Consider the following 15399-nt stretch of genomic DNA (forward strand, 5'->3'; position numbering starts at 1 on the left):
AACCTCCCTTAACGCTGCTGCTGTATCGCGCTCTTCCTGCTTCTGAGCAAAAGCTCCCAGACTGCTCTGCGGCCAATCCTGAGTCTGCGTGAACGCAGCGTCGGGATTGGCCTGGGCGCTGTCAACTTGCACCTCCAGGCAGCCTGGGAGCCCGTGCCTGCTCCCTCCAGCCCCAGGTACGCAGGCGGGGCTGGAGAGAGATTCACTGCGCATGAGGTGTATGGCTGGCCTGAGGTGGCCGGCCACAAACCTCATGCACAGTGAAGGGAGTGCCCATCACTCCCCCACCAGCAGTGTCATTACCTGGACCCGCCCCCAACGCCCATCAGAGTCCTGGGGGCGGGTCTAGGGGATTAAAATAATACGATAATAAAAAGTGTTTAAAACTCCTTTTATCATTGTTTTTTATTTGACGATGGTGGCAGGGAGGGCCGCGCTCCTCCGCCCTAATGGAGGGACCGCCACTGGATACAGATTACAGGAGAATCGTCCCAGCCCTCCTTTCAAGCCCCGGCTCCAATTCTTTATCTACTGAGCACATTCCCTTGGGAACTTTCCCCATCATGAAGTTTCAATGGAATTTGACACTCACATTCCACTTCAATCCACTCAGGCACCAAGTTACCACACGTGCATTCAAGGTTTGTAACCTTTCGGTAATGAAAATAAGCACATGATGCTTTTAAAAAAATGAAGGTGTAGAAAGCAGGGCTTCACCACCCTGGCAATGTGACCTGATGAAGTTAGCTGGCTGGCTGGTCTTCTGCTCAGATTGTCACTGTGGGCACAGGTGAGGGAATAGGAGTTAACACATACAGCTAAAAGTGCACCTCCTAAAAAGGCGAACGATAACTGGACACAGGATAACTGCCTTGTCCCCGTTCAGTTTAAGATGTCTGGACGCCAAACAGAAACGACTTCATTTAGGAACCCGTTAACTGGTTTGTGGTATCTTCTTCGTCCTGAGTGATCAGCAGAATAATCAGGGTGCCCTCTGCAGATAAGAACATGTCAAAAGCAGAACATTCAATCAGGAAATCAAGAGGTGTCATATAAAGATTAAACAGCAGCGGGGAGAGATGGGATCCCCGAGGTGCCCTCAGTGTAGACTGTATTATATTATTCAGGGGAGATCTTGTAGGTTCAGATTGATGGAAAGGCACCGAACCTGTCAGTCGCTAGACCTTCTGTGCCCAGTTCCTCTACTCTTACAATCAGAATCAAATGCCGCAGATAAATCAATCAACAGCACCACATACAGTGAATTCAGTGCTATGGTCTGGCCGACGGCCCATCTGTGAAGGATGCAGCAGATGGTTTATCTCAGCAAAACTACTTGTTTGTTGAAAAACTGCCTTCTCCAGCACCTTCATATGTAGGCTAGATGTGACACTGCCCACACCCTAAGTAGTCAGGATCAGGAGAGGCCTTTTTCAGTAGTGTCATCTTTTTATGTAATGTAGAAGGCAGGGGATCGGGCGGCCATCCAGTTGCTTTACCACCAGAGACCCCTTACACTCAGTAGCATTCATGGCTGACTCAAGTGGACAGAAAGTCCACATGGGAATTTCGCTCCACTTAACTCGTAATCAAGCCCTTCATGGAATAATATTAAGGTCCGTGAAATTGGGGTTCGGGAGTTCTCCACTGGGGTGGGCGGATAATGATATCGTATGCACATTCAAGTGACCTCGTTGTTCAACGTACGCAGCAAAATATGGAATGTAAAGACGCTGAACTCTTTCATCCTACATTAATAAGATTTGTATGCATATGTCTGATTTTCATTGCTGCCCGCTGGTTAAGACTTATGGAAATACAAGTTATATCTTATATAATACCTTATACACAGTGTGGTGTTTATACTTCACTATTTTTCTGCCTCAAACCCATTACTATGTGTGTTAATGACAACCGTTGATCTCTCATCCTGCATCTCATTGCATCTATAATTCACTGTCATCACCCTGTGATTTATCAGGGGATCAAGCAGTTTGAGGTGCGACCGCATGTTGTAACACATGTAGCCTGTTCTCCCACTGCATTCCTGCACAATGCCCTACGCTTCGAGTAGTGGTCCTACATCCTCTTCTCTCTTAGGCCATGAGTTAAAGAAACAAGTTACCCTTCTCAATTCAAAGACATATTTCTTTCATTGCAAGCAATCCATCACTTTTAGCATTAGTAATAGACAAAATGCCCAACATGTTTCGGCCTATCATTGAGCTTCTTCAAGGTTCATTGATTCATATTACACAAACAGAAGCATTGCAGAGCATCAGACCTTGACAAATGTCTATTACAACACAAAACATGTTGGCCTGCTACACAATACTAAAGATAAAGGATTTTATTTAATGAAATACATTTACTCCAATTGAGAAGTATGATGCTTTTTTTTTCAAACTTCATGCTACCGTGAAATCCAACACCCTAGGAATTCTCACAGCTCAACATGACTTTCACAAGTACCCTTCCATCTTGCCCTCATCTAGCTGTTCTTCCCACCCCACGCTACCCAGTTTTTGTAAACCACTAGCTAGATAGCTGATGTAATATCATCTCCCAGGTGTTTGAAGTGAATGTGGACAGTTTCTGGATGAACTAACACATCCACTCCTGCTGCAACATCCACCATATCCAACACTTACATTCCTCCTCATTGTATAGATGCAACGTCATGAGTGTGGGAAGGAAAAATACAAGGAAGGTAAAATTAATCTTTATTGTTAAAAAATGTTAGGTTACAATGATACTATATAGAGAAGCAAGACAGAATATACAAGTCATGGTGCATTGCCCTCATTGTGAGTACTTGGTCCCACAATCCCCATCAGAGAATAATTTGTTTCCTTGAAAGACATGCACGGAGGGAGAATCCTTTCCTGGTTAGATTGAGTGAGATCTCCATGGGTCTACACGCATACTGACAGAGGTCAAACCCTTGGAAGAGAAAGGCACAAGTAGCCATGTCGAGAACCTCACACCCATGGTGCTGGCTAGATATCTACCAATGTCAGGACCACATCCCCTCTGAGAGCTTTGGAATACTCTCTGATTGGGATAGCAAGTTCATCTCAAGTTAGAAGTTTAAGAAGAGCTCTGGTGAGGAACTTACGGTAATCTAGTTACAGTGTTGGGGTTTGCATCTACTGCCTTAATTGCTTATTATTCTTTGGGTGGGCACTGACATTACCTCTCTAGAAGACACAAGATATTCTCTGGAGGAAGAGCAAAGATGCTCTGCGGTGAGGAAAGATCATTCCTATTTACAATTCTAAGATCATATTTGTGAGGACGCTCAGTTAATCTCTGTGGAGGCAGCTAACATCCTCCTCTGGAAGGATGCTGAGATTGACTCTCTGGAAGACACTATATTCATCTACGGAAAGGACGCAAAGATCATCGATGGTAAGTACAGTAATGTCACGTCTGCTAAGGACGTTGAAATAATATCTCAGATAATCTTTTAAGAGAATGTGGAGACCATCGTCCTCAGGATGTATCTTTTATCTCTTGAATAGGAGCACAGACCACCTCTAGTGAGGACACACAGAAGAATGGTAAAGAGGCTGCTATCTTCTCTGGTGAAGACAAGAAGGTCTATTTGAAGGACGATTTGTGAACCCTGATGACCCATGACCTTTGCCCCTTTTCCTTGGTAGACTAGCATAACGTAGGTATTTGTATTATTTGATCTTGATATGAAAGTTTGCTGACTTGTGATGTATTTATATGTTTGCATGGTATAGACGTATAGAGGTCTTTCCAATTAGCAATGCTTTGTTTAGCAATATTGTGTAGATGCTTTGTGAAACAGTTCTCATTGCTTGTATTGTATTGTGTACATGTGTGATTATTACAACTTCTTCTCTCAGACATCTTGGGGAATAACTGCTGTCTCTCCATGTGTTGCAAGAATTGTCTACTCACACATCTTTTTCTACTACAGTATAGACAGCCTGTGATTTATCTGTCAGCCTTGTGAGGGAATGTAGTTCTGTAAAGGATGAATACGCAATAACCAAGAAGAACCTGCCTCCTGTGAAAGCACACGTCCTCAGAATAGCAGACAATAGTGTAGTACAATTATTTTTTTAATGCTGAGTATCTTTTTTGCATTCAATTTTCTATTATTCACTTTTGCCAATGTGCTAATAATCATTGCAATAAATTATTGCTATTTTATACATAAGGTTAATGCATAATGTAGACCTGTAGATCCATGACGTCTCAGAACCTAGCTGTGAGAGCGGGCTGCCACCTAAAATAACCCACCAGGGCCTCTGGTAAGTCGGATGCAGTCTCCAGACCAAGCAATCCCTGTGAAACAGCCTGTGGAGGGCGGTGAGCCCTGTGTCTGTTTCTCAGCTCCACTGGCCCACACGCTAGCTCCGGTACTACAGGGGCCACTGGACATCTACCAGGGAGGTCACAATCCTGGGCATCCATCAGTGGCGTATCCATTGAATTCTCCACATTGGGCTCTACTGATGCTATCTGAGCATTGTTGATGCTGTCACCTCTGGTGTATATTGAGAATAGGGATTCGTGGCAGGTGAGGAGGCGAAGCCCCTCTGTGCTGAGGATGCTGAGATAACCTCTGTTAGGAGACTGTAACCATCTGAGGCTTGAACTGGAGCCTCCTTGGCCTCACAAGGGCACACTGGTGAAGACATTAACGTTATCTCTCTTGAAGACTTTGAGGTATTTCTGAAGATGATCAGATCCTGTGCAGTCCTGAGGGCGCCTGATGTATTATTCTGTGATGAAACATTTCTCTTGGGAATGAAGTTCTGTGCAGTGTTTCTCTGAGGAACATTAAAGGGCCCCTGTGTGATGACCAGTGCCATGGGTCGCAATCCTTTGGAACGAGCTGTGTTGACGACGTGAAGAGCGGTGGTCACTGGAGGTACTTATGGCGGGTAAGGGTGAACATTCTGGTCACACTGTGGCATAGAGAAGTGTAGCTTTGTATAAATTATGCATCAAGTGATCTGAATCACAGAGAAAGCAAAGTCTGTAAATAATAGAAAATGCTGGAGGTTTTCTGGGTAGAGAATGGATGTTTGTGGGACAATATTAACTGTGCAGATGGTTGGGTTTTACAGCTAGTCTTGATATCATCGTTGGGGGTGACAAATCGTTGAGTGCACCAATGCTTGTGTGTGGCGGAGTTTCTTGTGTTTCTGTGCATTGCTTGTAGATGGGAGTTTTACACCGTTTGCATGAAGGGCAGCTATAGGTAACGCTGGTCTTGAATGAGAAAGACAGAGGGGCAAGATGACTAGCCATATGTAGATCTTAAAAACTGTTTTCTGTCACACGTAATGGATAGTTGGATTGGGTTTGGAAGGTCCTTGAGTCAATTGGTGAAGACATTTAAATATGAAAGGTCACTGACAACTCTGTTTGCAGGTTAACTGGACATGAAAAGCCTGTTGGGTGTTACGTAGGTGCACGTTGAGTTAAATGTGGAAGGGTTATGGTGTGGAATATGATTACGTGTATATGTTGATTGTGTGTGGAAGGGCAATGAAGGACAACTGCAAATGACTCAAGTGTGGAGGTCTTTGGACCTTTGAAGTGCAGGGTGCTTGGAATTAGAGCGCAAAGGGCTATTTTATGTGAAGTGTCTTGGATGGGGGAGGGTGGTCGTTATAAACTTGTGCACTATGGCTGCATGGAGAAGGCGATTGTTTCAAAATGTTGTTTGGAAGGTACCAAGTTTTGAATACTGACAAGTGGTGAATACTGTTGAGCGTGTGTGACCTGTGATGAGACATATCTGCTCTATGTGATGCAGAAGACATGGGTCCATCCATCGACCGTGGAAGAGAGAGCTTGCAGCAAGACGTTCTTACTGAGTTGCATGTGGGTTTCAGGATTACTGGTGGTGTAAGCGCACAGTTGGGGACTCCGCACAGTTTTCCTTTCGAGAGGCGGTTTATAAGGTGGGCTTCTTGACCTGCGGGCCAGGCCTCAGTGTCCAAGGGAGAACGCCCCAGAGTCTGTGGATCACTTCTCGTCGATTCTGCCAGAGAGGGTCTGGTTACTCTTGTACATTTCTGTGTGATTGGAGGTCATGGACCTGAGGCTCACTTCTGTTACCTGCAAAGGAATCAAGGGAAAGAGAGTTCAGCAAGGAAAGCACTCAGTGTTTGATATTTGTTTTGACACCTGTTTGAGCCACCTTTGTGGGGCCAAACCATATTTCCCATCAGACTATCCCAGGATAAACTGATGATGTAGGTGTGGCTAGTAGGCCACGATGTGTGTTGGCGACTCCCCGGCCAGCCACCACCCCGTCTTGCCTACTGGAAGTGTCAAGCAAAACGAACCCTAATTTCTCTTTGTGTTTTAGTTTTCAGTCCAGATTAGAATCATATCACTCTTCTAACTGGAAAAGATCTGAGAAACCCTCTGCACCCACCTGAGCAGACTGCTTCCTCTTCAACCCTTCCACCTGAAAAACCTTGCTTTTGGGCTCTGGCTTCCTGTGTTTTCGGAGTTAATCTGCTAAATCCTATTTTATTTTACTGTGCCCCGCTTCTTGTACCACCTCCCCCGCCGCTCTATTGTTTTATTATGTTACTGTACTCGTGCAATACCTCCATGCTATTGTTTGGATTAAATCCGCCAAGACTCTGTCCACAGCTACACCATGAGGGCATCACCACCCCTCTGGCTTCTGATCTGTCTCCCATCTCCCAGCCAGACTCGGATTTACATCCATCAAGGAAATCTGATCTTCAGCACCAAACCCCAAACTTTACATGGCATCCAAGACAGCCTCTTGCTTCCTTGACAGCAGCACCGACACTGCCCCCTCCCCTCTTGTTTCTAAACAAAGTTACTTTTCCAAGGCTTGAACTTGTGGTTTGTAATCCCACTTCACCTGCCCCAAAATCCTTCCTGACTTCTTACACTTCCAAAATTCCTTCAGTTTACACAAACTAGAAAACACAATCTACAGCCTAGACATTACAGACAACACCCAAAGTCCCCCCCCCCAATCCCTAAAATAAACACTGACTGACTGACTGTCCCTTCCTAAACTTCCAAATTGCTAATTTAGCCAACAAGAGCAAAGTTTTGTGAGTTCTTCTCCAATACATTTACAAAAAGCCTACAAGGAACATTGGCTTTTTGTTCTCCACTGCTGGTTCCAGACACATCCCCACCCAGCAAGTGCAAGCAGCTTAACAATCCTTGGGCTACTTAGGTTCACTTATGGTTACAAAAAGTAAATCCATCCTAAATGTGGGAATGCCCAGTATCTCCATAGTTCTAAAGAGAAAGTCACTTCTCTGAAAAGAGAGTAGAAAAGCAAAGCCTCATCCTTAATTTAAAATGTATATAATAATTTGTCTGGTCACACTGGGTGAAGGTAGTGGCAGCATTGGAATTTAATCAAGACAATTGTATCATGTCCACAGCGAATATCACATATGTTGTCAGGGAGGGGACTTTAATATACATTTATGCCCACTTCCATCCATGGAGGTTTGTGTATAAGAGGGGAGGAGGGTTAATAGCATTTTAGAGACTCGACATATGGAAACCTATTGAACAATTTCTTTTTGAGCCTCAAGATGAGCTTTGCAGTTGATGCAAGCATTCGTACATTTTCCTTACCCCCTAACTTTATAGGATGAGGGGCTCTCAGCACGATTGATCACATCCTATTTTTAGATAAGGGTATGATGTTGTCACAACTAGTATGAGTGACCAACGTATGGTGCCTGTAGATTTAATGTAGGGGTAACTCAAACAAAACTTGAAGCCTTTCTTAGCAACATGGCGGTAGTGCGCCCCAATGGAGCTTGCATCAAATGGTCTGGGGTCGACCCCACAAAGTATTTACCGGAACTAATTGCTCCTTAGATGGATGATTTTAAGGTTTGTTTGGTGAATCCTACCTGACCCCATGAAGTTATTGCTTATTTGTGCCACTAAGGGCACCAGACTTGCAACAATAGGCAACCATGAAAGGCCACCTCAAGGGTTGGTGTGACCATCAATGTAACTGGGCGCATAACAATCTTAAAAAAGGCACTAAACACTAAAGCCAGGGTGCAAAGTATGATGGCCTCCTGCAGATTGAGGTATTAAACAGGTTTTGGAAGAACAGAAAAATAAAATCAGAGGGGATGGGATGGGAGAACCTGGCCAGGGCAAGTGGAATACAGGATAGTATTCCATTTTAGCATACTGTTCATTCCCCCTACTTTAGGAGGGCAAATATTTCATTTATTGAGTCAGGGATCCCGGAAGAAACGTGGTTAAGTCATAATACCAACAATTTCCTGGATAATGGCCTTGAGGGCACCAAATCAGATCATTGCAATGGCTGGTACCGTGTGGAAGTCACCTAGAGTCCACTGTTAATGACACTCACTAAGCCCTGAATAAAAGCCGTTCAGGCAACGCTGCGGGTACTCCGGGGGGTACCCACTGAGATATATCAAATGAATAGCACTTCAAGGGATCACATATTAACCAATGAATTAATAGCTGTAGGAAAGGGAGCCTTACCTTCTGCAGGATTTGAGGCTGTTATAGTGCCTACCTTTAAGAAAGGCAATAGACGAGACCCCCCAGCGCCACCGCCCAATCTCCCTGTTGGATTCTTCTGTAAAAGTACTTGACAGAACCTGCTTGGCGAGATTGGAAACATGGGCCGAAGAAAACTCAACTCTGTCGGACTTAGAGTTTGTGTTTGAGAAGGCTTGGGCGCCATAGAACAGAGCCCAAATGTAGAATTGCTTCTAGGCACATACACCAAGGCAAAAGAGGGCTTGGGCACTGTAGAACAGAGCCCAAATGTAGAATTGCTTCTGGGCACACATACCAAGGCAAAGAAGGGCTTGGACACCATAGAACAGAGCCCAGATGTAGAATTGCTTCTGGGCACACATACCAAGGCAAAGAAGGGCTTGGACACCATGGAACAGTGCCCAAATGTAGAATGGCTTCTAGGCACATACACCAAGTCAAAGAAGGGCTTGGGCACCATAGAACAGAGCCCAAATGTAGAATTGCTTCTGGGCACACATACCAAGGCAAAGAAGGGCTTGAACACCATAGAACAGAGCCCAAATGTAGAATGGCTTCTAGGCACATACACCAAGACAAAGAAGGGCTTGGGCACCATAGAACAGAGCCCAAATGTAGAATTGCTTCTAGGCACACATACCAAAGCAAAGAAGGGCTTGGGCACCATAGAACAGAGCCCACATGTAGAATGGCTTCTGGGCACATACACCAAGGCAAAGAAGGGCTTGGGCACCATAGAACAGAGCCCAGATGTAGAATTGCTTCTAGGGACACATACCAAGGCAAAGAAGGGCTTGGGCACCATAGAACAGAGCTCAAATGTAGAATGGCTTCTGGGCACACATACCAAGGCAAAGAAGGGCTTGGACACCATAGAACAGAGCCCAGATGTAGAATTGCTTCTAGGCACACATACCAAGGCAAAGAAGGGCTTGGACACCATAGAACAGAGCCCAAATGCAGAATTGCTTCTGGGCACACATACCAAGGCAAAGAAGGGCTTGGACACCATAGAACAGAGCCCAAATGTAGAATGGCTTCTAGGCACATACACCAAGTCAAAGAAGGGCTTGGGCGCCATAGAACAGAGCCCACATGTAGAATGGCTTCTGGGCACATACACCAAGGCAAAGAAGGGCTTGGGCACCATAGAACAGAGCCCAGATGTAGAATTGCTTCTAGGGACACATACCAAGGCAAAGAAGGGCTTGGGCACCATAGAACAGAGCCCACATGTAGAATGGCTTCTGGGCACATACACCAAGGCAAAGAAGGGCTTGGGCACCATAGAACAGAGCCCAGATGTAGAATTGCTTCTAGGGACACATACCAAGGCAAAGAAGGGCTTGGGCACCATAGAACAGAGCTCAAATGTAGAATGGCTTCTGGGCACACATACCAAGGCAAAGAAGGGCTTGGACACCATAGAACAGAGCCCAGATGTAGAATTGCTTCTAGGCACACATACCAAGGCAAAGAAGGGCTTGGACACCATAGAACAGAGCCCAAATGCAGAATTGCTTCTGGGCACACATACCAAGGCAAAGAAGGGCTTGGACACCATAGAACAGAGCCCAAATGTAGAATGGCTTCTAGGCACATACACCAAGTCAAAGAAGGGCTTGGGCACCATAGAACAGAGCCTAAATGTAGAATTGCTTCTAGGCACACATACCAAGGCACAGAAGGACTTCCAATGCTTTGCCTTCATGGATCATGGTCTATGTTTGTGTCAGTCAAGATACTGTTCATGTCAGTCATGACGAATTATGGAAAAGCATGACTTCATTAGGGGCGGGCCCTGAAATGATCCATCTTTTAAATCATTTATATCCGACCCCACTTCTCGGTCTCATATGGCCTAGGTGGGGAATGAACAAGATCATTTTGAGTAAAAAGTGGGGTAAGACAAGGAGGCATTTTGGCCCCCTTCTTGTTTACCATTTCTATAAACAGTTTTGATCAGGCTCTATTGAACCTGCAGTGACCTGCCCAGGATCGGTGTTGGTCCAGTACCTCACCTTGTTTATGCAGAAGACGCCATCCTTATGGCACACACATCGAATGTCTTACAATTGTTATTAGACACCTTTACGCTCTTCATGGACAGCCTAAATCTAAAGCTGAACCCCAATACAACATTTATAATCATCTGTGGCAAAGGATACGTCAGTTTGCTGTTAAAGCTGTACAGATACCCGGAGTTACCACTTACGGCTACCTCCAGGTTTTATTTGACAGCTCTGAAAATTGGAGACTACAGATGCAACTAAACAAAAGAGCTACTGCAATCTTTCGGTTTGATTCCAAATTAGGATTAAGACCTATCAGATATAAGTGAATGATTTGCAATAGCAAATGCATTCCTGCTGCTACTCATGGTCCTAGTGCATGGGGTTCTACCGATTACCAGCATTTGCAAAGAGCCAAGAATCTGTTCACCAGAAGACTGCTCACCGTGCCCTAGAGTACCTCTGCGTTTATCTGCCGCAAAGAACTAGGTCTACCCGAAACTGAGGACACCATCAGATGACAACTAATGCAGATATGGTGTTCCAGCTGGACAAAATCTGAAACTTTCTTGACTAGATCACTTGGGACATGATTTAGATCTCAGCGGATGGGTTGCTCCATTACAACAGTGACGGATATCCCGTCCGCCGAAATATAAATCCCATAGGATATAAAGGGATTTATATTTTGGCGGACGGGATATCCGTCACCGTTGTGATCTGAATCAGGGCCTTTATTCTTGATTGTCTTTCTCTTGATTACACTTTTAAAATAACCTGTTTACATTTATTAGATCCTCGCATATTGCTTTGGACTTAAGTTTGCAAACTTAGGAGGACAATGTTAGTATGGTTTACTGTAAAGAAGAACGGAAATGAAAAGAGGCGTCACTCTGGCTGCCGGGCAAGGGCGCAAAATGATTACGCCAACAGTCTTAGCCCATGCTATGATTCCGTCTGTATTAAATCATCGTTTTATTTTAACTCGTGTTCAGTTGCGCAGTGCATTTTATATTGCCATATCCCAAAATTGCTTATTGGTTAATAGATAACGGAGTCTGTCTTTGTTGTCTTTGTGAGGGTATCGCAGTACAAAGAACCTTCAACTTTGTATTTTAATGTAAGTATTATTAAATACAGAGAGCATGTTTTCTAAAACAAATGGTTAAAAAACATCTTTAAACATTTTATTAGACGTTTCAATAAAATAAAACATACAATAACAAATGTATAGCAAAGGCGAGAAATAAAGGCTAGTACAGTAACTTCCAGTTATTGAGTTTCAGTATGTCATAAGAGAGAATGTTCCTGCCGTTCAGGTGTTATGAACCATAGTATAGTGTAGGTCAACGAGAGGTATAATTAGCTGGTTGAGATATTTGCAATATTGTCTTTAATATTCCAGCAGACAATAGAGAATTTGCTTCTTGTTGAGATAAGAGAAAGAAAAAGAGAGGACAGAAGAGAGGGGCAGAGACATAGGAAGGGGGCCATGGACCTGGATAGGGAAGTGGTGGATCGGGGACGGGAGAGGGCATATCACAAAATTCAGGTTAGCTGGGTTTTAAATTTAACGGAATGTAAACCTTCCCTCATCTATCTTCAATCTCTACCATCGTTGCCCATTTGTATGGTTGTGTGGAGCTTTGTAAACAATGCTGTGAGAACTAGGGAAAGGCTCCCTAACGAGGCTGTTGAGAATACACCACATTAAGCAAAATTATTTTGTATCTATTACTTGGCTTCTCATACAAACTGTTTGCACTTCTTTTTATTAGCAAATTGAAGTATTTTAATCTTTTGATGAATTAAGTTTTTTAAGGTTTTATGTGCTAGTTATTATGGGTTTTTTTACAAATTGAATAAAGGTGGATTGAATTGAATTGTACTAAACTAAGCGGGATACTTCCTTCATCTCAGAACGTGTCATTCATTATCCCCAGAGTTTTTTTGGAAAGTGCATAGTAGGTCCTGGACTCATTTGCATTAAGGAATGGTGCCCTTCTGCCAGGTTTTTCTGTTGATTCCAAGGAGAGGGAGTTAGTGGAGTTGATGAATTCACAATGAAGAGGGCCAGCAGGTTGTTTCGAGCCTTCCCGCCATGTCCTTCGATCCAGAGATTCCTCAGCAAGATTTGGGAGGAGGTAGCGGACGTGATACTAGTTGTTATCTATTAGTCGCGAATGGTTTGGTCTCCTCTACTGAAAACGCTCTTTAACCTTCCTTCCTGGATTCTTCCTTCATTTCTGTCTCCCTTCAGATCTACAACTCTCCCTCTCAAGCTAAAACTTTTGATTAGGAAGTTGAAAGGCTAAATCTTCAGTGGAAAGGCCTACCTCCTCATTTAGCAGAGGTAGAAAGCCTCGCTTACCAACAGCCCATGATAAGCAGCAGGAGGCGTTTCATAGGTGGCCCTCTTCTCTAGGTTAGCTACTGACTCGTGCTTTCTTGCCTCTTTTCCGTCTCTTGGGCACAATGCAAGAAACTTGCAGAGGACTTGGTCCTCAGAGCATACTTTCATGGGTCATTATTGTTTGCAAAAGATTGTAGATATTGAAGGTAATTTTGGTTCTGATGTCCCTAAATGTGCTATTACTTAAATTGACACAATTTATAGCCAGAGTCTCTTTTTCAATTTCTGAGTAATTGGCCTCCGGTTGCAGAATGTCCTGTGTGCAAATGCCACCAGCACCCATTTCTCTGTGTCATGTTGCAGTACTAGTACAGCCCACAGCTCCACCGGCATGGCATCTACCATCAGTTTGGTTTCCAGAGTAGAGTCAAAGTACCTCAGTGCCTGCTCAATGAGCAGGGCATTCTTGATTCTTGCAAGTGCATTTTGATGTTTCGCTTTCTATGGCTATGGACTTCTGGACTGTACCAGGTGCCTGAGAGGTTCTGCAATGGTGGCCAACAGCGGGATGAATTTACCACGATATGTGTGCATCTTCAGGAAGCTTTAAATTTTGGATGCATTCAAAGGGCTTTGCTTCTTTAATGCCTCCCGCCTTTAGGGGTCTGGAGAAGACGTAGCCATAGAATTCTATTTTGTCTGTGAAGAAAAGAAATTTGTGGCATGGTGCGGTGAGGCTGTACTCCGGTAGCCTCCATAGGGTTGCCCTCAATCACTGGTGGTGCTCCTGAATTGAGCTGGTGTAAATGAGAGTGTCATTATTGACATTAAAACCCCCCACCAGCCCTGATAGTGCTTATCTGATAGTGCTTTGGGACACTTCGACTGTGGAGAAAATCCAATAATGTAGTACGTGTACATGCGCATACCAACATGTGGAAAATTTTGTGAATTAGCAATTGGATATGGCAAGAAGGAGCTGCTGGTGGCCTGCATCTAAGTTAAGTTTGTAGAACAATTGTATTCCATTTAGATGATGGAGTAGGTCATCGATAGTGGAGGTGATGCCCCAATCATGTTTTATGGCTTTATTAGAAAATCTCACGTCAATGCAAATACGTACAGCACCTAATTGCAAATGCTTCATAGTAACCTCCATCGGTGATAGCCACTGTGTAGGGCCGGACACTTTCTCGATTACATCAAGTTCCACAGGTTTACATATGTCTTCTTCTACCAGATGTCTGAGATGGAACTGGCTGTGGGACAAATGTTTTGATCGGTAAGCAGACATATTGGTTCTGCTTTCAGGCATCCTAGCACTTGGAAGAAATTTTGAAAGTTTTCCGGGATGTTTTCTATTCCATTGGTAAGCACTTGTCATGAAAATGCAATGATTTTTAGAATCTCTGCTGTGTGTCAGCTGAGTAATCCTCCAGCTTCAGTCTTGGTGTTTTGCCTCAGTCACTAATGAGCTGGGGGATGGCCTGAATGTCAACATCCCTGCTACTAGGATAGGCCTTGCAGTTGCTGAATGCCAAATGGCAAGTTTTTGTTACTCTAAGTCAAAGGTCTTCAAACTTTTTAGCTCTGAGCCCCCCCTTAAGCAAAATGCTTTGAGGTCGGGCCCCCCTCCAAAACTTTATGTATAGATTGGGGGAGCGGGAGGGACATATCTATGTTCAGGGGCAGGCACCCACCCCCGCAAACAATCAATCACAGAGCTAAATAAACCATATTTACAATACTTGTGCCTCAGTAGGTTCTGGTACTCTAACAAAACAATGGCACTCCTTGGTACCATTCAGAAGAAAATTCAAATACTCAAAGACCTAATTAGCTACCACATGCAATTAATGCTGTCCACAGTGAGTCACAAATATGTCTACCATATGTGTTTATCAGAAAATGTATCAATTTCCTTACTGCACAATATCAGACACATGAAACACTCGAATCACTGAACATATTAAAAAATGAGCAAAGTGTCCCCAATGAAACAGAACCACAAGGAAACGAAAACAACATCTTCTGACGTCTGCAACTTTAACAAGCAAACTAACAACATGGGGACATTGAAACTAACAACGTGGGGCCATTAAGGCCAGTAAACTACTAAAGATGAATTCTTGTAGTTGTTCGAGCTGTTGAGGGAAGAGGTGTGGCGCCGCGGCCAGGGTGACTGACTCTGGAATCTGGGGATCACGGTTCGATCCCCGGTGCCGGCGGCAGATTAGCCCAGCACCATGTGACTCTGGGTGATAGCTTGCTTAATCTTCCCGACGGCCCCCAGCGCCTAGAGACCCTTACGGGTAATTGTTCGCACCATGTGACTCTGGGTAATAGCTTGCTTAATCTTCCCGACGGCCCCCAGCGCCTAGAGACCCTTACGGGTGATTGTTCACACTTTACAAGTGTGGATTATTATTCCTTATGAGAAACACACATGTACAGGAGTATGCTGCATGGAAATTT

General features: G+C 44.2%; 1 protein-coding gene across 1 annotated transcript in view; it reads right to left on the bottom strand.

Moving 5' to 3' along the window:
• Nucleotides 1–2711: 2711 nt before the first annotated feature.
• P2RX3 (purinergic receptor P2X 3) overlaps nucleotides 2712–15399 on the bottom strand; it is a 444899-nt gene continuing 432211 nt past the window's right edge. Inside the window, exon 12 of the mRNA XM_085651436.1 lies at nucleotides 2712–6111. Coding sequence (XP_085507562.1) covers nucleotides 6019–6111 — 93 coding nt within the window. The 3' untranslated portion in view covers nucleotides 2712–6018. The remainder of the gene's footprint in view (nucleotides 6112–15399) is intronic.

This window comes from Triturus cristatus, chromosome 4_1 (genome assembly GCF_964204655.1).
Source record: "Triturus cristatus chromosome 4_1, aTriCri1.1, whole genome shotgun sequence".
In the NCBI taxonomy this organism is placed as follows: Eukaryota; Metazoa; Chordata; class Amphibia; order Caudata; family Salamandridae; genus Triturus; species Triturus cristatus.